The sequence below is a fragment of the Myotis lucifugus genome, unplaced genomic scaffold, assembly GCF_000147115.1.
Source record: "Myotis lucifugus unplaced genomic scaffold, Myoluc2.0 scaffold_225, whole genome shotgun sequence".
Classification (NCBI taxonomy): Eukaryota; Metazoa; Chordata; class Mammalia; order Chiroptera; family Vespertilionidae; genus Myotis; species Myotis lucifugus.
In genome coordinates, this window is record NW_005871273.1 from 524,456 (window position 1) to 547,868 (window position 23,413).

The 23,413-nt window shown below is 50.7% G+C and overlaps 1 protein-coding gene across 5 annotated transcripts in view; it reads right to left on the reverse strand.

Moving 5' to 3' along the window:
• The window catches only part of NTM (neurotrimin), an 846,452-nt gene that overhangs the window by 155,918 nt on the left and 667,121 nt on the right, over window positions 1-23,413 (reverse strand). For all 5 annotated transcript variants that reach the window (XM_006098235.3, XM_014463876.2, XM_023761994.1 and 2 more), the window contains one exon: window positions 11,471-11,703. In XM_006098235.3, coding sequence (XP_006098297.1) covers window positions 11,471-11,703 — 233 coding nt within the window. The remainder of the gene's footprint in view (window positions 1-11,470; window positions 11,704-23,413) is intronic.

Genomic DNA, 23,413 nt, shown 5'->3' on the forward strand with positions numbered 1-23,413 from the left:
GAGAGAGGGAATGCAGACTGAGCTCAGGACCAGAAAGAAAAATGGAGGTAAAATAAAATAAAAGGAGATTGGCCAGGCAGGAGCTGGAGTGAACCAGGAGTGAAGATGAAGCTCCTCCCAGGCCTTCACAAGGGATTGGCTCTCTTAGGTTAAGCAGAAGTCCTAGAAGTACCATCAGATTCGGGTTTGAAAAGATCATTCAGCTGGGAGTGGAGAAAGGGTGGGTTATGGAGAGCAGAGTGGGTGTGGGCAGACTACCTATTTTATTTTCATTTTAATGCCTTAGAACTAAAGTGTCCCACCATCCATCTCAAAAGACCTTCCCAGGCCCCAAGCCCACCCTCAGGCTGGGGGCTCCAGTGTCTGAGCCCCCCCTCTCTCCCATGGCTCTATGACAGCAGCTTCCCTTTCACAATTAATTGCTGCCCCACCCACATTATGTGTCAAGATCAAAGAGCCCAGTCTCATCCATCTTTTATCATCAGTAATTGACACATGGGAGTCTATGCAGGAGCTAAAGGGGGAAAAAATCAAAATTTCTCATCTCCCTTTCTGGGGGTAGGAAGAAAGGGCGTGGCAGTTTGGGGATTGAGAGTGAGGGCAGCATTAGTACAAATGCCTCTCTGAGGTCCAGGTTCCATGCGTTAAGACCACCACAACACCTGTACAAATGGAATTCTGAGAGCAAAGGGGGCGACAGCAGGGGAGTGGAAGAACATCAACTGGTCCACAGGACAAAAAACCAGGAACCCTGGAGCTGAAGGAGGGAATCGAGCTGGGAAAAAGGGGACACGATCCAGGGACATTCTTGGGAATGAGGACCCATGTCAGCCGCAGACTCTGCAGGAATTCTTGGTGCAGAGGATGAAGCCTGCGTAAAGGAGTCACAATAAGATAAACAGCAGAGCCTGACAGCCTTTATTGCTAATAAGCGGTTGCAAAGATGAAGGATGTTAATATGCAGCAGTGCCCGGCTTCCCGGCGTCTATCTGATACTTTCCTTCAAATTAGATTATGTGATAGATCAAAACCTTTCTATAAAAGCGCACCTAATCTAACATAGATTAAAGAAGTCGGTCATTTCCCAGGTACTTATTGTCAAGATCAGCCTGGAATCCAGGTCTCCTAAATCCCGAAATGTCCTGCTCTGTACTCAGCCCTTCAGTCCCCGAGGGAGCCCACGCCGGGTTCACGGTGCAGATTCCCAATTAATCACAGCAGAAAGCACCATTTGCCACGCGGGATCCTCTGTTTTGAATTCTTAATCTCCCTACCAGCTGAGTTTACCACAAAGACATGAATATATAATTGAGACATAAAGCAAACATGCCACCAAATTAAACTGTCCTAATTTTAAATCAATAAATCCTTTCTCAAAGAACATGAAATGAAGATCTTTCCAGAGAAGAAAAGTACTGTGCTCCACCAACTCCAGCGGTAGCCAATTAGATGGTGTCCCGACGCTAGACACTAATTTACCATGGGTGATGCTCAACAGGAATATAAATCTGAAGATATACTCCAAGCGGTGACACCTGAGAGCCTACATAAATCAGCCGGAAGACATCTGAACACTGCGTCTCGGCATCTGCAGGTGGGCGCGCAGGTACAGCGAGAGGTGGCTGCTGTGAACAGTGGGCCCCTCCTGCAGCCCTGCTATCCTCTGTCTTATCCTCACTGTCTCCGGTACAATCATCATGATGAAGACAGAGCCAAAAGCCCAGGTAATGGCCCTAGCCAGTTTGGCTCAGTGGATAGAGCAATGGCCTGTGGACCGAAGGGTCTCAAGTTCGATTCAGGTCAAGGGCGTGTACCTTGGTTGCAGGCAACTCCCCGGCCCAGGCCCTAATCGGGGCATGTGTAGGAGGCAACCAATCCATGTGTCAATGGAAAAATATCCTTAGGTGAGGATTAAAAACAAACAAAACAAAATTCTGGTAACGTGTACTATATTTGCTAGTGTACAAAGAAATGCACCTTAACTGGACTGTGGGGGGAAAATGTAACTGCAATTATTAAATATATAATTTAGCTCATTCGATACAAGGAGTCTTTGGCAGTCCCTCCGCCTTGTGTCTTTACTGTGCACGGGACCTAGCCACAGCTGGGTTTAGATATACAGTGGGGCCTTGACTTACGAGTGTCCCGACTAACGAATTTTTTGAGATACCAGCTGTCTCTCAGCTGATTTTTTGCATTGAATTGATAGAGTAATTTGAGTTAAGGAGCTCCTTAATGAGCTCGGTCTCGGAACGAATTGAACTCATAAGTCAAGGCCCCACTGTACTCTTCCAATACTTCTCCCTCCCTCATTCGGAACCTGTTCTTTTCTACTCCACAGATAGCCTTCTGGATACTGGTCCTTTGTCAAGACAATCTAATGCAGCTTTCCTTGAGGAGAAGTGGAAAACCAAGCCTGTGTTGAAGACGTACCTTACCCACGGCCTCCTGCTTCCCATGTGCTCCTAACGGTGCCACACGGGCCACCCGCAACTTAGACACAGACTGTCTTTCTGACTGTATGTCCAGTGATTTCTCCCCAAGAACACTTCGGGTCCTCATTCTTCCTCCAATGTGTCATACATGTTCTGACTTTCAAGCTTTGAACATCCTCTCGCTCCAGTCCAAGATGCCTTCTCTTCTCCGCATCCCCTGAAAAGTCCTACTCACCACTGAGACCCCGGTGAAATGCAAGCCTCTAGTTTTTGCCTAATCTTGCAGATACATTCAACCAGTCCCCTTGGGTGAGTTCCTAACCTTTGCATGTGTAAGCACCTGACCCAGCTAAGGTGCGGGAGTCTGATATGGGAACACGGTTGTTTCTTTGGCTGGACAGAGCAGGAACTAGCTGAATCTTTGTGTTCCCAGTACCTGGCTTCAAAACACGATTACCTGCAACTGACACATGTCAGTGACGGTTCTCATCGTGACCATAGGCAGATGGAGAGACTTGGTCACCAACTTCTCCCCCTGCCCTGAGAAGCTAGGCATTTCCATTTCAGCAAGAAGAGGATTGCCCCGGGCTTGTGGAGGCCTTTGAGGACCAAATAGTCTGCAACAGTCACTCCATTCAGATCAAAGACGCCGCCTTTGATAACACTTTATACACACGCTATATGGGCGGCCAGTGAAAGCTTTAAGAATGTAATGATGCCAGAACCGGTTTGGCTCAGTGGATAGAGCGTCGGCCTGCGGACTCAAGGGTCCCGGGTTCCTCCGGTCAAGGGCATGTACCTTGGTTGCGGGCACGTCCCCAGTGGGGGGTGTGCAGGAGGCGGCTGATCGGTGTTTCTCTCTCATCGATGTTTCTGGCTTTCTATCCCTCTCCCTTCCTCTCTGTAGAAAATCAATAAAACATATTTTTTTTTTTAAAAAAAAAAAAAGAATGTAATGATGAGGGTTCTTTTGGACATATTCTAGGGTTAGTCAGATCTGCACAAGTGGATCATGAGATCATAAAGAGACCTCACGTGATCTTTAAAGTTCAGCTTAAATAAACCGCAGGGGGCTTCTGATATGGGGAGGGCAGTCTAGGCCCAGTCAGCATGGCTCAGTGGTTGAACATCAACTTATAAACCAGGAGGTCACGGTTCCATTCACTGTCAGGGCATATGCCTGGGTTGTGGGCTCCATCCCCAGTGGAGGGCATGCAGGAGGCAGCCAATCAATGATTCTCTCTCATCATTGATGTTTCTATCTCTCTCTTCCTCTCTGAAATAAAAATATAAATAAAATAATAAAATAAAATAAATGCATCTAGGTAAAGTTTGCCTTTCCTCCCAAATAAAATGGCATCGTGCCTCACCGGGAGGCTGGGAAATATATGATCCAGGAGGAATCAGAACCACTTTTCTCAATCTTATGACATTAAAATCCAAGGCAGCACAGCCTCCCTGGGGAAACCACCTACAGGATAAGAATTGGGTGGTTGCTTACAGACGGTCCCTTGGGACCTCTAACTGCTTACCTGGAGCGAGGCTGCCTGACTCCTATAAGTGTTCATGGTGAAGCAATAGATTCAGCTGAGCTGTCTGCCTCCCTAAAGCCATAAGGAGTGTGCATGGCTTGGACACAGGGACCCTAGGCCAGGCAGCACCAGGAGGCAAGTGCCAAGCTTTCGAAACCGCTGAGAAAATCTAAGGACCTTCCCCAGCCTTAGCAGAAAACACAGAAAATGCCATGATTAAACCCAATAGGACTGGGACTGCAGCAATTTGCTCAGATTACTTTAGTCTAGGACTACTTTACTTGGCTTTGTAGACAGATGTTGTTTTGGTGGATTTACTGAAATGTTACTGAACCTACCAACACATGCTGCCCCTCCACTGTCAGTTAACTGCATGGCAAAATTTTAAAATTCACCAGGTAAAACTGAGTTGCCTCATTTGCATGCTGCCTAAATTCTGTAAATCCATTTCAGATCAAATGCCCTACCTACTTCTTTCTCATTCTCCAGGGTGCGCTGGGGAACACTCTAATTTTTTTGTGGAATTTAATTTCCTGACTTTTAGAAAGTTCTGTCGAATTCTGATGCACGGTCTTATGACCAGGTCGAATGTGCGTTTTCATCTATTTCCTGAACCGGGTGGGGAGAGGAGAGAGAATGGAGAAAGCAGTTTGAGATGGCAAAAGGGACCTGCTGTCACCGTGGCTACTGACACCTGAAGAACACAGATGTACTCAGGAGGTGACTTCTTTTGGTTCAGAGCTGGACAGCAATGTTTTCCTCCATGGACCCAGCAGAGATGTAGCCAGAATGGAAATGAGCTGGTGAAGGTCTCCTTGGTTCTTGGGGAGCCTGCAGGCCAGGGGACCCCTTGCGCTCAGGGTGACCTGGCTGAGACGGAAATCCTTGCCTTCAATGTAAGGGTTAGAGCCCATGATTCTCTCTGATACGTTGTTTCCAATTCCCTTTCTTTCAGGTTCAGGGTTGAGGGGAGGCTATGGAGTGTAGGTGTCTAGGAATTAAAACTTTTTGTTCCCTGTTCTTTCATCATAATAATGAGTTTGGCTTGACAAGGTCAATTAATTATTCATGATTGGAAAGCAACAGGATTGCACATAGCAGGTGGGGAAGAGGAGAGGGTTCAGAACAGGAAGGCAGTCAGAGGTCAGTGAAAGGTGGCACCCGCCTGCCTGGTGTCTCCCAGGCCTGGCCCCCCCTCCCTGGAATTCCACTACCAGAGGGAATGCAGGGCAGTCCGGCTTCTTTCTCTCATCCCTGTCTCATCCTGTAGACACCAGCCTGCCTCCCCCTTTTGCAGGAGACTCAGAGCTGCTGGATCCAAAAGGCAGGTGATTAACTATCAAACAATAGCAGGGATTTTCGGATTAATTCTGCCCAGGGAGAAATAGGAAAACTCATTTACGCCAAACAAAAGGGAAAGGGTGGTTAGATGCTCAGTAACAAAGGGGGGACCTAGCTGGGGCCTGGAAAACTAATAAAGAGAACAAAAGCTTTTACTACTACTACTGTCACCCAACATCCCCATGTGTTAAAGAACCGCATAACCGCATTCTGCCTTGTCTGTCCTGCAAACATGTCTGTGAGTGAGGTGAAGGCCACGGGTGTCCCAGCAGGCCTCTGCTTGGACCAGGCATACCTTCCCCATCCCTGCAGACCTCAGGGCACTTCTGCAGCTCCAGCACCTCCACACTCAGGGCTCTTAGAAATACAGTCAGGGCCCTAACCGGTTTGGCTCAGTGGATAGAGCGTCGGCCTGTGGACTCAAAGGTCCCAGGTTCTATTCCGGTCAAGGGCATGTACCTTGGTTGCGGGCACATCCCCAGTAGGGAGTGTGCAGGAGGCAGCTGATCAATGTTTCTCTCTCATCAATGTTTCTAACTCTCTATCCCTCTTCCTTCCTCTCTGTAAAAAATCAATAAAATATATTTAGAAAAAAAAAAGAAGAAAAAAAGAAATACAGTCAGGGTTCTGAGATGCCTTCCGCACTGTCCTTAATTTGTCAGAGGATTCAAGCCCGTGGAACTTTCCATTCACTCTGGGTTTTCCAAGTTATGTCCTCTTTCAAGGGAAAATGGAGACAGGAGTGTGGCCATTGTAGATAGTCCCAGAAGCCCGGCTCGGCAGCAGGACGGGGAGGGGTGAAGGGTTGAAACCCGCAGCTGGACTCCGAAGCAGCTCCTTATTAATTACGCTCATAAAGCAGAACACCCCGAGGTCAAAGCCAGGGAAATCACTCAGCCCAAGTTTTAATGAACCTTAGAGAGAGCTCCCTCGCCATGGCCTGAAAGATTATATCCAGCTGCCTAAGTGGGCATGGACATCCATGGGTGGTATTTCTTATCCTCACAAACTCATCCTGAATGAAGTTTTCAAGGGAAAATCAACAGTCTACGTCCCTGACCCCTGCACCTCTGCCACAGGATGCGTTCCCCGCTGACACTCCGGATGCCTGAGTGCCCACCTCTCCCAGGAAATCTTAATGTCCCGATGGACTTCCCTCCTCCCCCCACCCCTCCCCGGATATTCAACCAGTCCCCTAATTCTGTCTCGTCTTCCCTAGTTACATCTTCAGACTCTGGCCCTTCTTCTCTGTCCTCGCTAACAAAGGAACCCAGCCCTCCATCATTTTAAACAATTCCCCCATCTTTAAAAGATCTCCATCTTCTCCACAAAACTCCACTCCTTTCTACAGCACACCTGGCCCTTCTGGTCAGTGAATCCCACTCTTGCTTTAACTCCTGTTGGACTATAATGGCAATCACTTATTATTATTATTAATTCTCACCTGAGGATATGTTTAGAGGAGGGAGTGAGGGAGGGAGAAAGAGAGAGAGAGAGAGAGAGAGAGAGAGAGAGAGAGAGAGAGAGAGAGACATGGATGTGAGAGAGAAACATCGATTGGTTGCCTCCTATATGCGCCCCAACCAGGATTGAACCTGGATGTGCCCAGACCTGGAATTGAACCCACAACTTTGGGTGTAAGGAACGATGCTTCAACTGAGCCACTGGGCCAGGATACAGTCACTTACAGCACTGCCCAGTTGAGCTTTCTACTGTGATGGGAATATTACATGTCTGTACTGTCTAACGCTGTACCACTGGTCACATGCAGCTACTGAAGCATTTGAAATGAGGCAAGTATGGTTTTAGCTCATTTACATTTAATTTTAAATGGACACTATGATGAGTAACTACTCAGTTCAGTCTTCAAGTCACCTCCCCCTTCCTGCCACCAGCCCCTTCTGCCTTCCCCTCCACCTCCCTCCACACAGGCCCAGGGCCACTCTCCTCGCCAAGGCTGTCCCTGTTCCTGGCCTTCCCAGGAGGCTTGCCCCACATGCACCTCTGGGCTCTGTCTGCAGCCCTGAGCCCGCTCCTGTCATGCCGACCCGTGCAAGTCACAAGCACATCACCTTTTTCCTGCAGGCTTGTCCCACACCCCTGGCCAGGCACGCTGAGTCCTCTGTGCTGTGAGACGCACCCATACTCTACCTGCTCTACTTAATCACTGTCCCTCCATCCTCCTATGCTGCCTTCTGCAGGGGCTATCCTCTGTAGCCCAGGCCGGACGGACCCCAGTCCATGCTCCAGCCCTGCTGGGACCTTGGGCAACCATGTGGCCCACTAGGTGGCCTTTGAGCTATTTTCCTAAAAACCAAAGGGAGGATACAGTCTGACAGCCACAGGTAGTGAGACAAAAAGAGTCGACCCACTGAACAAAAAAGCAATAAGCATTTCCCCTTTCCCTTACTACAAGGGTATGAAGTATTATCAGCAGATCTTAAAATATTCTAAGTACAAACCCAGATCTCACCACCAGTGAAAGGCTACCCTGAGGCTGGGACTGCAGGTGCCACTCACAGCTGAAGATCTGGAGCAAGGAGCCCAGGAAAGGCCGCTGGCCCATCGCTGCTGCACTTACACGGGCCAACAGCCCGGGGCTCAGCTGCACTGGGGAAGCCAGCCACCGAGTAAGCAGACCACCTGACTCCTGTGCAGGTCCTTTCTGAATCCTATCTAAATGTCAAATCAGGCCCAGCCAGTATGGCTCAGTGGTTGAGCGTCGACCTGTGCAAACCAGGAAATCACAGTTCAATTCCTGGTCAGGGCATATGCCCGGTTTGCAGACTCAATCCCCAGTTAGGGGGCGTGCAGGATGCAGCCGATCAATGATTCTCTCTCATCACTGATGTTTCTATCTCTTTCTCCCTCTCTGAAATCAATAAAAACATATTTTAAAAAAATATCTAATCAGCCAACACAGGGATGGAGGACCCACCGTGCAGGTGTGTCCGGACCCACAGCACCAGTGTCCCTCAGGATGCAGCCAGCAGCAGCCGTACTCTGGGCAGTTGAATTCTGGGGACGATCGGGGCAAACACTGTCCACGAATGGAAACCAGCTCGTCCAGGACAGTTTGTTATTCATCCTCACAGGCTAAGTGCATGGCCAGCTGAGCAGCACCGGGGTTGTTTCCCAGTGGTCACAGCTGCATGGATGCGTGAGGCATGATGGGAGCATGCACTGGGCAAAGGGTCTGCTTCTTAGGCAGATGCAAGGATGGATCTGGGCCCTTGGCAAGAACCACGCATGTCGGATCACAGCCACAGAGAAGATGGAGCACGAAGAACGAGTGGGACGGAGGCGTGCTTGAGAGGAAAGGGAAAGACACAATCCCAGCCCTCAGCAGCTCTCAGGATACGACAGAAACGCATTACCTTCCTTCTGAGTGGGTTTATTTACATACAAAGCTGGCTGTGTGTACATAAATGCACAGACTCATGGGCAGGGTTTCAGTTTACTCCTTTTCCTGCTGTGTGTGTGTGTGTGTGTGTGTGTGTGTGTGTGTGTGTGTGTGTGTTTAATGATCATCATACCGTTTTGAAGACATAACATGCCTAACTTTCACTCCAGCTGCCTCCCACTCTGGCTTGAGGAGCAACTTCGACGGAATCCAGACAGTCAGCTTCAGCAGGGGAACCAGGCTCCCTGCTCGGTACAATAAAAGCTCCCAAGATAAATATATATTATATTTAATCCCGGATGGCGATGCATCCTCTTCCCAATACAGAAACAGGGGAGTCGGCCTCTATTTAGTTTGTCTGATTGCTTTAAAGAGGGGGAACAGGTTGGCCCTGGAAAACGATGGTCCTCTATTCATTAGAGTGTCAATAATGCCCAGGCCAGGCATATCGACAGCGGATTAGCTTGGGCTGAGTCTGTGTACAAGACCAGTGCCTTTTTTATCCCAGCTTGTCTCCAGATCAATACACCCATCAGCATTCGAAAATTAGCCCGAGATGAGATTCCGATACTTGAGGTGGTGTGTCAGGCTAAGAGGGCACCTCGCCAACTCACGGATGGGAACACCTCGCTGGGGATTAGACGTTTTCCATTAGCTTGGACATGAGCGAAAATTGATGTAGGCCCCCTCCCCTCCCTTCCTCCCATCTCCCTATCCTCCACATAGCCAACCTTCTCTCTGGGCGTCTATGTAAGACCTCGGAGCTATATTTCCTGCCGTTTGATTCGATAAGCATTTACTAAATGTTCCCTTTGGATAAGGCACTTACTTTAGGGCAGGAGCATATAAGCGTAAGAAAAAAAAATTACAAAAATGCGGTGCCCATTTTCAAGGAGGCTTCAAAATTCATCACTATCCCTTTCATTCTCCAGTTCATAACAGCCCTGCTTCCTACAGCAAATGTCTGTGACAGTCCTGCCCTGGTGTCATGGTCATTGCTAGATAGTCCGCTCTCAACAGTACATGCATGGGGTGCAGGCTGGGGCTTGGGGAACGGTTTCAAATGCACCACCCGGTATAGATGTAAATGATGCCACTGGGGCATTCTGGAAAACTCCTCAGACAATAGGGATTCTCAAGCTTTCTGGCCAACTATCCATAATAAACATGTATTTTTACATTAAAAACTTTCAATGGCACAGAATTTTATGTAATAATACCTATTTGGTTGTTTGCAATACACTCTGATAGCTTCTATGCAATTCTACTTCCTTTAAAAACTGCTGTTTGCACCCAGCAGTTGGAAAAATATTCATGTATACAACTGATAAAAGAAAAATTTCCTTTTGGAAGTAAAGAGTAAGAAAAAAACAAATAAAAACAACCTGGTGTGACCCAGCTTGGCCACACGAGGAGGCCTCCGATGTCCCAGTGGTGTGATTCCCTGTCCCATCCAGGGCCCACGCTGTTCTCACTCCCGTTGTGTGTTCTCCGCATCCCTGGTCACACTATCCTGCTCTTCACGGTTCCTGCCCACAATCCACGTGCACCCTGCCTTCCCACAGCCAGCTCTCCCTTCATTCTTCCAGCTCCTTTGCTTTTTTCCTTCTTGAGCCACCGTTCTCCACCCAAGGTCTCCTTACATTCACCGGGCACACTGACAAGTAGGGGCAGGGGAAGGAGCCTCTGAAAGGGAAGTTTACTGCCCAAACCTGCCATTTGGGCAGGTGAAGGGAACTAGGAAAGACGTGGCCACAGAGGAGCCAGGATCTGTGCTCAAGGGCTGAAGCATAAAGCAAGGAATTGGTCCACTGTAAAAGTTGTCTTAAAAAATTTTTAAAAAACAACAGTAGGTTAATGAATAGCTATCACTTAAGCAGCACCTTATATTCCAGCCCCTCTTCTGAGCATTCCCCACATTAACACACGTAAAATGTGGTTCCCCCCAGCTCCTCTGGTCACAGACCCATTGCACAGAGGGAAGTCCTGAGGCTTGGTTAGAAACCGGGTCCAAGTCTCACAGCCAGAAAGTGGCTGAGTCTGATCCCGAGGTCCTCCACGCTAGTTAGGGATGCATCCACCGTGGCTAAGTATTGTCTGAAGGCCCCGGGACCGGTTCTGCTTCATGGGGAAGAGGCGAACACCATTCCCAGGGCCTGAGCATCAAGGAGAGAGTACAACCAAGAGAGACCCAAAGAGGAAACGAATGTACAGCTTCCCAAAGCTGGGGCTGAGGGGCACAACCCAAACTCAGTGAATCGGAGCGGGGGAGAACAACCCTGGGGCTGGGAGGTGAGGGAAGATGAAGTGAGTGGGAAACGATGGAGGTGGGGTACAGGATGCTTCCGGGTAGCTGCCAGCGCCCCTATATGGGGCTCTGCTTTCTCTGAAGGCTGCATGAGGGTGTGGCAGGGGTACAGGGCCAGAACTGAAATGCTGCTCTTCCAATCAAGTGGGCTTAGAATTGGAAGGAACTGAAAAATCTTAAGAGGAGGAAAAAAGGCCAAGGAAAGCAATAATTAGAGGAGAATTTTCTGAGAAAATATATTATTGGAACAAAAGCCAAAAAAAAAATCCTAGTCCTATTCAATGGGAAAGTGATTTGAAAACTTCCCATCGGATGGCAAGATGACAATTAAGAAGGTGTCCTGGCTGGATGGGACAGACAGACAGAACCCATTTCTGTTGAGGATCACAGACAAAGTGTTTGACAGGCTCTCCAGCTGCCTGCTCAGACCGCCCAGCCAGACCCCGCCTACCTTGCACGATGAGGTGGACCCGCGAGGTCTTGGGGTGGTTGTCCGTCTGCACAGAGCAGGTGTACGGGCCCTCGTCATACACGTCCACGTTCTGGATCTCGATGCTGTACTGGGTTTGGGTGTTGCTCAGGAGAACCACGCGGGGGTCCAGGCACCACTTGTCGTTCCCGGCGTAGAGGATGGTGCTGCGGTTCAGCCAGGCCACCCGGGTGACCCGGTTGTCAATGGTGCACCTGGAGGGAAGACCAGATGGACACGTCAGAAAAAACAGGAGCCATTAGGGTGGGGTCCCTGGCAAGGGTGGGGTGAGTTTTTGTGCCTGTCTCCGCTCCCTGCCCCAGTCTACACGCATGCATGGCCTGGGTGTGACGGGTCACGGATGGCACTTTCTGGGATTGGCGGCAGAGGTCTCATGGGATTAGAGCAGCAGTTCTCAACCTGTGGGTCGTGACCCTTTGGGGGTCGAACGACCCTTTCACAGGGGTCGCCTAAGACCATCAGAAAACACATATATAATTACATATTGTTTTTGTGATTAATCCCTATGCTTTAATTATGTTCAATTTGTCACAATGAAATTGGGGGTCACCACAACATGAGGAACTATATTACAGGATCGCGGCATTAGGAAGGTTGAGAACCACTGGATTAGAGCCTTAGAATATTAGATATGTCAGACTTCTGGGTCCTGAGCAGGTCAGTGCTTCTGTTACCACTGAGCACAGGGCCAGTGCAATGGTCCACACTATTCACAGTTAGAGCCCGAGGCATCTTCCCCAGCAGATGGCTGGGCCCTTCCAGCACGGCCAGCCCTCCTCCTGCTCCAGGATTTCCATGATGCATTATCCCTTACATTCCTTTCCTGGTGATCCAAGCGCACGAAGTCATTCAATACTTAGGACAACCCTATGAGGACGGTTCTACAGGCAGCCCTCCTCCTGCTCCAGGATTTCCATGATGCATTATCCCTTACATTCCTTCCCTGGTGATCCAAGCGCACGAAGTCATTCAAAACATTCTTCTCATCTGAGATTAGTGAGTTCTGACAGGAGGCTTCTGAAGTCAAAGCTAACTAGGGACCACCCCCACTGCAACTCGTCTTCATTATATTTGGGGGCAGAAATGTTCAATTATTGCTACATGAAAGGCTTTTTCCAACATCTCAACACTGGCTGCACATGTAAAAACAGATGTTCTTTCTTTTTTATTTTTGCATCTGGAGTCCCCAAAATGTGGCAGCTCCCTTCCCTTTCCCTACACTTTCAAATTTCCCAGCTACTCTCGCCAGCTCCTCATCAATCTCTCTGTCTGCATCCGTTTCCTTCTCTCGCTATACCCGGCTAAATTCACAACCCTGTCCTCATCCCAACTATAATGCTGGAAATAGCAACGTAGTCCAGTGGCTATAATGGTGCCTGGATTTTATATATGCTTTTGTGGTGTCCAAGTACTCTTACATCCACACTGACTCATCTGATTCCTGCAATAAATCTGTGACACAGGTGACCTTACCCACTCTCTCCTTTAAAGATGAGACTCCGGGGTTTGGAATGGCCTGGTGACCTGCCCCAGGTTAAAGAGCCAGGAGGTGACGTCAGCCCTGGCACTCAGGTTGTCTAGTTCCTGGTCCTGTGTGCTCTTCGGGATGCAAAGGTGAGTGCCAGCGGGGGGCACGATCGCTTCCACCGAATCCTCAAAAGGGTCCGTGACCATAAACAGCCTGAGAACCACTGTCAAGTGCACCAGCCTCCTAGGCGGTCCCTCTCGAGAGGCGATACCTGCGCTGTGCATCCTTTCCGCTTGTACTTGTGCAAATGTCACCCGGTCCTGCAGGGCCACTCAGGCGCAGGTGGGAAGCCGTGCTGAGAGCTCCCGCAGGCAAAACCGCTCAACCAGAGCGCCTTGCTCGCTGTCCAGTGGGCTCTGTGCTGCCGACTGTTTCCCGGGCAGCACAGGGTAGGAATGATAGAGACCTAACTAGGAAACGACCCGGGGGTCTTTCTGACAATGGGCACAGAGCATCTGCATCAGAATCCTAGGAGGAGTCTATTACAGATTCTCTTTCCTACTGACTGTCTTTGGGAACTCCCAAAATGTGAATTTCTAACAATAGCCCAGTTTGGTCATATCCACACCAACGTTTGAAAAACACTGGGGGAGAGCGGTGCATCGCCATGACCAGCTACGTGATTTGTGGGGTTTGGTGCAAAAGGAAAACGCAGAGCCCTTTGGTCGAGGATTATGAACGATTTCAAGGAGGCGACGTCAGAGCATTGAACTGAGGGCTGGGCCTTGCTTCCAACAGGAAGCTGCAGAACCAACATTCAGAACCAGGGTTTTTGTTGTGGCTGTTCTTTGTCGGGTTTCTTTTTCTTCTTTTCTCTCCTCAAATTCAGTGTTCTTGAATGTCCTTATCAGACGCCATCACATTTAAATTCAATGTTCATCTGACTCACCAGGAAGCCCTGATGCATACAGACTGCTGGCTCCAACCTGGTCTGGCGACTGCACTTGAACACCCATTCATTTAGACACCTGGTCCCCGGTGAGCTGAGAGCAGCCGAGCGCGCGGGCCCCAGGAAATAAGTCTTGTTGGAAGCCGTCTTCCATTACTTCACAGGGGGAACTTTCTAATGACCAATATGCTCCTGCAGGCAGAGCGCTAGTTCTTTGCCCTCCAGCAGCCGAGGATCTGACCAGACACAGGTGAACAGCCCTGGTGCGGGAAACGCTGACCGCCAGCCTCGAAACCGCCTGAATCCCTGTTTTGATGCCACAGTGGGGTACCTCACTGCCTCTTGCCGATGCAGGAGGGCTGTCTTGGCTTCCCTGGGAGCGTCTAATCCCTGGGACTGACGGGCACCGAGCAGTCTCACCACAGGGCCCCGCGCTCACAGGGCCAAAGATGCTCCTCTGCAGGTGCACTCACGCTCCAAACGCAGCCCATTTCCAGCTCGGCGGTGCGGCCCCTGTGATATACTGCGCTGAGGCATTGGCGTAGCTCCAGCTGCGGTTTGGGCACATCCAAGATCATGTTTAGATGTCCAAACCGTCACAGCAGGAGATCGGTCTTGTTGAGGCTCCTGGCATTAACGCCGGCTTCTGCAGAGATGGATCGCAGAGGGAACCTGGCCGCCAGCTCCTGTCACCTCCTCATCCTGCCCCCATCTTCCTGTCTCATTTATCGAGTCCTCACAACAATGTGGAGGAGACAGTTCTCTCAAGTTTTTTTAAAAAAAGCAAACTGAGCAAAATGCTCTCCCAGCCAGAGCCAGTGCTGTGGTTGGTGGGAGTCAGGAGGAGATGCGGGGTGGGAAGGGGGTGGCTCAGTCAACAGGTTCCCTTTCATGCAGACACTTCCCTCAACACAGACTCCCAAAACACACCGTGGTGTGTCACTTCCCCCATGAAGGTGACTGGCTGGGAGTAGGAAGGTGTCACACTCAACTCTCCCCGGCTAACCCAGGGAGGCGGCCTTGTCCTCAGGGAACTAACTAGTCACAGGCTGGCGGGAGGCGGCTGGGAGGAGAACTGGAGATATAGGAAGGTTTGAAATGACCTCCCCAAGCCTTGGAAGTCTCTCACCCTCCCCCCACAATCTGGATATAAGCTGGGCTCCCACAGGCTCATGCTCTCCGCCCACCCTGCCACACGCAGGAAACAGAAGGACAGCCATTGCACACGTAGGGTGTTTGGATTCAGACCTGGAACTCCCAACTCCCCAAAGGCCAACCATCTCTCAACCCCGAAAGCCTCCATCCTCCAGCCTCAGTGCTGCCCTCAGTGACTCAGACCCCGGCCTTCCAGGCACTGGCCGCGGGCCTCGGGGGGTTGGTGGGAGTGGCCTTCCCCTCTCACCAAGCCTGCTGCTCTCCCCTCCTGAGTGTGTCCCTCCCTGCCCCCCCACAGCCCATGGCCTGCCCGAGGCCACATTCTGGCAGAATTCAGACAGACAGATAGACAGAGCCTGGGAGGGACTCTTGCTACCATTTCACTGCTGAGCCTCAGTGCCCTGCTCTGTGTGTGTGTCTGTCTGCACTCTGTTCCTTTTCTGGGAGAAGTTTCTTCTTAGAGGGAACAGGCCTGCTAGATTTGAACAGATTCTCAAGGATGTCCAGCCTGCATGGACCATCAATGCATTTTCTTCGATGGTGAAAGCCTCACGTGTAGTTGACCAGAGGATCAGCCACAGGTGCCCGTGCTGGACCTTGCACCTGAGTGCAGCCCCTGGTGGAAAATGCACACCTGCAATTGTCTGCGGCTGCGCTGACGGTGCCAACACACTACGATGCTTACTCTCTTGCGGATGAATGTGGCTTCATTACACTTGCTGCGTTTCTACACAGAGGGATAGCAAAAGATGTTTCAGCAAGATGTTTCAGCAAGACCAGGATGAAGCCATACAAGCGTGGACTCAGGACCTCCATCTACTTTGGGGTTTGAAAGGTGATGAGAGCGAGAAAGAGAGAGAGAGAGAGAGAGAGCTGGAAATTGCTAGACAAACAGACCCAATATATATGAATGTTTGGACTCTTCTAAAGCCTAAGAGTGTGCTGAAATAAAGAGAAGGATTATTAAAGAAAGAGGAAAAAATCCAGGCTTGGTCTTTCTTAATCCCACCTGCCTGGGGATCTGAGGACTATAATGGATTCAGGCAGTGGGTAATCCAGCCAGTCCTTCCATCAAATGGCCCTTTAACTGCTTTTGAAAAGCAACACATCTCCAGCCAGGCTGGGGGCTACGGTGAAATAAGCGTGTCCACCCTTCACAGCACCTGGTCACAATCTCCTCTTATCGCACGGAAACGCTCCAGCGGCCCCTAAGTTCGCTTTCTCTGCGCATTTGGCTTGTGCCCAGCCCACCCCTCGAGCTTCACAGAGAAACATTACAGACTGGATGGCTCAGAAGTACCAGCACCCAGCTGCTTGGGTTTGGCAGGTGCATCTTCCAGATGTGCTTCTGGGGGAAACCAACCAATGGGCAGCCAGGTGGCTTCACCACCGACCTGCAGACCATTCAGATGTCACTGCACCTTAGCTCTTTATTGCAGAAGCACCTCCCCTACTGGGGATGCTAATTTTGATCCTACTGGAATCTGCCCTCATCTCAGTATTTACAACATTGCTTTGGGTCATGTAGAGAGAAAAACAATAAACTTGCACACAGCTCACACAGGCCTTGCAGCTTTCAACCACTACTATTTCACTGTAAGTTAAAAAAAAAATACGGCTGTGCGGTACAAAATCTTTCTTAGTTAAGAAAACAGTGACAGGCTGATCATGCCTGGGTAGAAGCAGAAGGGACTCATAATAGAGGTGAAAGGACTCGGCAAATTTGTAGCTGTGCGCATGCTCACTGGGATCCAGAGCTGGCAGAGGGCAGCTTGGAGGAGGCCAGGGGAGAGGAGAGAGCAGGCTCTGACGTCCAACTCCTGGAATCCATGTCCCAGCTCTCTCCTTGTGCCTCGACAAGTCCTCTCGCCTCACTGAGTTTCATTTAACTCACCTGTGATAGAAATAATGCTTCCCCTTGCATGGCGTTCATGAGAAGATTAAATGGAACCATGCATGTAAATGCACTGCTGTGTATGTAACAGAAACCCAGCAAATACTATGATCATGCAATCTATCATACATGCCGCTTTCTTATCTTGGTGTTCAGGCACATTACATCACTGAGTAGATGCTAAGTTCTGAATAGGCCATGCCTTATTGTCCTTATGTGCCCCTATGCAACATTGGATTGAACATGGAGTAAGCACTCAATAAATATCTGAGAACTGATTAATTCTTGATTAAAACCTCCCACCTTCCACAAATTGCTGATAAGTAAAAGACCACGGGCCTGTGTCTGGTGAAGGGCCCGGCTGTGAGAATACCTACCTACTCCGTGTGTCCCACCAACCTGAAATCACAAACACGTGCACACACCTCCCTCTGCCCTCTGTGGGGGTCAGACCAGTGGAGGCCTCACCTTCACGTCTCCAGTGTGTTGGGGAACAAGAAGGCGTGGCTGAGCACCTCTGAGAAGGGCTCTCCCTAAGCCCACCTATCCATCCGCCTTCCTGTCTGAGCCACGGCGGCACAGTGGGAGACAAACTCTGCTGAGTTAGGTGGCCTGTGACTTTGCTAAAATGAATGGTGCAGTATTCTGATTTGTCCCGGTGGCAAAAACCCGATACTAATTCACAGGCTGTGGGAGGCTTGGGACTGCTCCACAGGTCACATCACGCCCCTCAGTCACGGCTCCCACAATCCACTTCTTTATTGAGGGACCGCATGCTTCGCCATGTGGAGGGAGGACTCAAAATAGAATGATCTGGGCAAAGAGACCCTTGACTGTGTCACAGGACCATGGACACAATCCTGTGGTGACCAACACCAGGCTGCCTGGAGGCTCTTCTCTCCCTTTTTCCCCCTAACATATTTGAAACTATCCAAACACAGAGGGTTTCTTTTTCTTTCTTTTTCTTTTTAAACTAGTTTATTTTTTAAAATATATTTTATTGATTTTTTTACAGAGAGGAAGGGAGAGGGATAGAGAGTTAGAAACATCGATGAGAAACACCAATTAGCTGCCTCCTGCACACTCCCCACTGGGGATGTGCCCGCAACCAAGGTACATGCCCTTGACTGGAATTGAACATGGGACCCTTGATTCCACAGGCTGACGCTCTATCCACTGAGCCAAACCGGTTAGGGCCACAGAGGGTTTCTTAAATCCTTTGTGGAGACCAACATTTCCAAGCGGGGAGAGCCCAGAGTACTGAGGGAGAGTTCAGTAGAGATCCATCTTGGACATCATCTGCCAATGACCTTGGGCTCCAGTGAATGACCTCCACAGAGCCCCATCTCACCTCCCACCGCATAGCTGCAGGCCTGTACCTGTTACACTGAACGGCTTCTCACCCGGACCTGTGCATGCTGCTCAGTGTTTGGATTCACTGGCTCGCTTTACTTGCAATGCCTTCCTTACTGTTTGTTACCCTAATACCTATTTCCCTGCCAAGGCCAATGTTAAATATCATTTTCTATCTCAACTACCTTTGCTCCGCAAACATTTTTAATCCTCCACAAATGGTCCCCAGGCACACACCATCCTGGTGTGTACAGAGAGCAGCGGTTCATGCTATGTCTCCTGGGACAGGGGGAGCTCAGGCAGGACAGGGAGGAGATGATGTGATGTGCTTCTCTATTCCAGGGACTCCTGGTCACTTTTGGGGGAATCTGGGTCTTGTGAGAGTTAAGGTGGCCGTTTAGGTTGGAAAGAGCTTGCGAAATAGAAGAGGGCAGGACAGAGGGAAGGACAGGAGCAAGCACGACGCAGCTGTGAAAATCCTGGCGTGATTGCGGAAGGATGGAAATTCAATCTGTGAAGAGTATGAGGCTTTGGGAGAAGAGATGAAGCCAGTGAGTGAGCACACCGCTATCTGTGTCTCCTCAGCCCACTGCAGATGGCCGGTACCATAAGCAGGCTCCCCAGTCCTCCAGCTTCTGGCTGGTGCAGCAGACAGCATGGGAAGCAGTGGTGGAGGCAGGGTGGAGGGAGCAGGGGATGGGCAGCCACAGGCTATCTACGTGGCCCCATCAAAGATCACCGCTCCTGGCCCAGGCCCTCTCCACACAGCCCTGTCCCTCTGGTGGGAGCTGTGACCCCCTCCTTCTATCCATTCAGGCCTAGAGGTGAATAATGCCCCCCGTTCTAGCCCAGGTCCTGCCGTTTTCCTGCACTGTGGCGACACCTTTGTAAACACCCACTTTATTAAACTCCTCAAATTTCCCAATGGAGCGTGCCATCTTTTTCCTTCGGGAACCCTGACGATTTCAGTGGTGTGCCACGTCACGTAGATTTTTTTAACTTCATCCCGAAGACAAGATGAACCAGAGAACCAAAATAAAAAGCTTTGCAATGGCGACATCAGAAAAGTACGGGTGGTTAGAAAAGGCACAAAAGCTGTGTGTTTCTTCCTGGGGGAGCGGGTCCTCCTGGCGGGATGGGGCTGGGAAGAAGAAATGGGATCCAGCAATGAATCTGTCTGCAATCCCCTTTCCTTCTTTGCTTCCTCTCCCATCCCACGCTCCCTGCTGGACCCTGTGCAGCCTGCACCTGAGACAGGGCCAGTGTCTTGGAGAATCGGACCCAGCACAGGTGGGGCGGGCACTACTAACTGCTGTCTGATCCGGACACATTTTACAATTACACACGGAAAACCAGGACCCTCTCAGGTAACCCGGGACGGAGGCCACTTTAAGCACGCTGTGACATCCATGCTGCAAGGGATCTCGAAGCTCCTCCCACGCCAGGGCCTTGAATGGTGAAAAAAAAATGTGCCAAGCTGGCAGACCTGTGACAGGAGTGAGCCGCCTGTAAAATTAGCATGCGTGTCACTCCTGGCCCATCTCTGGGGCTGGTCCCAACTCCAATTTCTTGTTGAAAAGCACCTCCCCCAGGCCCGGGCCCCTCCTGTCATCTCTAAAGGACCGCCTCTGTTTAGGACTTGCACACCACCCCTTGGAAAGAACCTCACCGTTTAGGAGACCAAAACTGCAACCAAGGTCAAGAGCAGCTGACGTGTTACTTCCAGGCAGTGTGAAGCCGGCACCCGGGAGGGTCTGATCGCTCAACAGGTGGGGCCTTACTCCCCAGTTCTCACCCAGAAAACTGTGAACCCTATTGGGAGAGGGAGGGTCACGTGGATGTTCCAGGGTAAGACCTTGGAGCTCATTCTCTTTCCTGGGAAGAGACCATCCAGTGGGAAGAGACCTCCTGCAGTACCTGAAGGAGGAAGAGCCCATAGAGCCTGAACTCCATCCAAAGGGACAAGGAGGCTCCCGGGTCCCAGGGCCTCCCAGCTTCTCGCTGAATGACCTTAGCCACGTAGCAGCACCTCTTGGTGGTGGCCCTGTGTCTGAAATGATTGCCCAGGGCCCGCAAGGGAGTTAGGGACAATGACCAGTAAGCGGGCTCCCTCCCAAGAGAGGGGCTGCCCAGTTACAAAGTGACACTTCCACCATCCGAGAGGTTGAAACAGCGACAGAACAGAAGCAACAGGGACACGGGCTGGCGCAGCTGCCAGACCCCCTCCTTTTGCACATCCTGCTTTGCTGGCCTGTGGGGAGAAGGGGTCCCCAGGGCCTGGGAACACAGCACTCCCTAAAACAAGGTAATGCAAGAATAATTATGAGCAGGGAGATAATTGGAGCTCTCCTGATAATTCATTTACGTGGTGGGATACCTCAGGGTGCAGGATGTATCCCCAGAAAGAGGAATGCTCCCAGTGGGAGGACCCGCCTCCCTGGGGACCTGCTGCAGCTCCCAGGCCTTCCCCCATCCTTGCCTGTTTCCTATCAGATGTCCCCATTTGTGCCCTTTAACCTCTCGCTGTCTGAAGAGCACCTTCTCAGGGGAGCGCAAATGTCTCAAATCAATTTGCTGTGAAAGGCGGCTACTGACCAGCCCTTGCAGTTTCCTCACCTTCTCTCTCCATCATCAAAAGGAGCAGCCGCTGGGCGGGGCCAGGACACAGGGAGCAGGGCAGCTAGCCACCGAGCCAATTGCCTCTGTCTCCTGGACTGAGGACTCTGAAAAGCCCTGATAGGACTTTGCTAGGCCCGAAGGAGACATGGAGAAGAGGGTCTCAAGAGAGGGACCCACCTATCTTGCTGAGAAAGCCCTGGAGGACAGGGTCCAGGCTCATGCAGAACAGGCTGCAGACGGGGTGCACGGGTGGGGAACAGAAGCGGGAGCTGGGGAAACCACTCCAAAGGGGGCCAGAGGCTAGGCCAGGGGTGGGCAAACTTTTTGACTCGAGGGCCACAATGGGTTCTTAAACTGGACCGGAGGGCCGGAACAAAAGCATGGATGGAGTGTTTGTGTGAACTAATATAAATTCAAAGTAAACATCATTACATAAAAGGGTACGGTCTTTTTTTTTTATAGTTTTATTCATTTCAAACGGGCCGGATCCGGCCCGGGGGCATCACTCCGAAAGGGGCCAGAGGCTAGGCCCAGAGCCCAGGTCTTTGGTCCCTAGTAATGTCCCCACCTGTGCCGGACACTGCAGTTGTCAGTGGCGGTCCAGTCCCCCGGGTCCCTTGATTATCTCTGTGCCACTGCCCAGGTCCCCTGCCCTAGGCTGTGGGAGCCCCATCCACTAGCAGAGAGCTGGGTGTGTCCCTTGGGGCCTGGGCAGCAGGGGCTGACCATGGGGGTGGCCTGGAAACCGCTCTCCCTACCGTACCTGCTGGGTCTCCCCCTCCCCCTCCTGGCTATTTGCCTGGAATGAAGCCTCCACTTGGCTTCTGTCCCTCCCTGCCCTGCTTCCCTCACTTCTCCTGAGGTCTCTCTAGGGAGAACTTCCTTAACAAGTCACTTTCTCACAAATTCCAATCCCAGAGCCTGCCTCTGGGCTCTGAACTAAGGCAGCCCACTGTAGTTCCCACACACGTTTTGTGATCAGAAGGGGAAACCTTTAAGGAGAGGAGCCTGAGAAGCTTGGGAGGCTGCAAAGAGCAGGTGCCAGAAAGATGCCCAGGGCTCTGCCGCCAGGCTTTGGGCAGAGGGCAGAGTGGGTGGTCTGGGCTCAGAGAGGAGATGAGATGGGGCTGAGGAGAGCCTGAAGCCGAGAAGAGCAGAGAGAGCTGGGGACATCAGGGAGACAGACACCCAGGGGTATACAACCCAGCGAGGCGTGGGTCCTCCAGGAGACATCAGGGCACATTTCCACAGTGTGTGGTGAGGGGAGAACATAGGGATTAGAAATCCCATTGAGGGAGTGAGCCCTGAACTCAGGACGAATGAAAAACACCGGCATAAACAGAGAACAGGTGAGAGGGTGTGCTCCACAGCAGGAAAATGCAGCCCAAACGTGTCTATGGACAAGGGGAGATGTTAAGTGTCTGTTGTGACAGATGTAGGGACTCTGTGGGGATGCAGAGGGGCCAGCATAACAAGGAAGACTAGGGTCGGCTTGCCAAGGCCCCCAAAAGCCACACTGAGGGGTTTGCTCTCACCGGCATCAGTGGACGGCTGCTGAAGGGGGTGGGTGGCTGAATGGCATGAGGACCTCCCCTTTGAGAGCCATGTAGGAGAGTGACAACAGTGGGGTGGGAGCCAGTCACTGCCAGGAACCATGTCAATGCTGAAGGTCCCTCTCCACATGGGTTTCCCTTCCAGATATGGTGGTTCTTATTCACACCATCAAATATCTAAACAGATGTTCTCATATGGAGACAAGATCAATCTAAACCAGTGATGGCGAACCTGTCAGAGGTGACACGCAAACTCATTTTTTTGGTTGATTTTTCTTTGTCAAATGGCATTTAAATATATAAAATAAATATCAAAAATATAAGTCTTTGTTTTACTATGGTTGCAAATATCAAAAAATTTCTATATGTGACACGGCACCAGAGTTAAGTTAGGGTTTTTCAAAATGCTAACACGCCGAGCTCAAAAGGTCCACCATCACTGACCTAAACCATGCTGTGGCCGAGGGACCGCTGTGGCTCCCAGGCCTCCTACACATCCCTGAGGCCCATGTAATAACCTTTCCACTGACAAGGATGCTCCACCAGGCCTACCCTTCACCTTCTCCTTATTTGCACTTCATTTCTAGTTGTTATCTCAAAAGATATGAGTAGACCGAGGGGTGCAAGAACAGGTTGACTGAATTATTCATTTGAGCACCTACTGTGTGCCATGTATGTATTAGCGCTTCAGCAATGTAATGCACTACAGAGATAGACAAGACAGACACAGACAGACGTATGGCTCTTGCAGAGGAGAGGCGAGGAAAGGCAGATTGTAATGAAGTGTAGGGTCTCAGGAGGGGACACGGGGTGCTGGGGACCCTAGTCTTAGGGGGCGGGAGGGTCTTGTAGAAGTGATATTTGTGCTGAGAACTTTAAAATCGGGTCTACATTTGGTGCTTGGGAGAGCCTC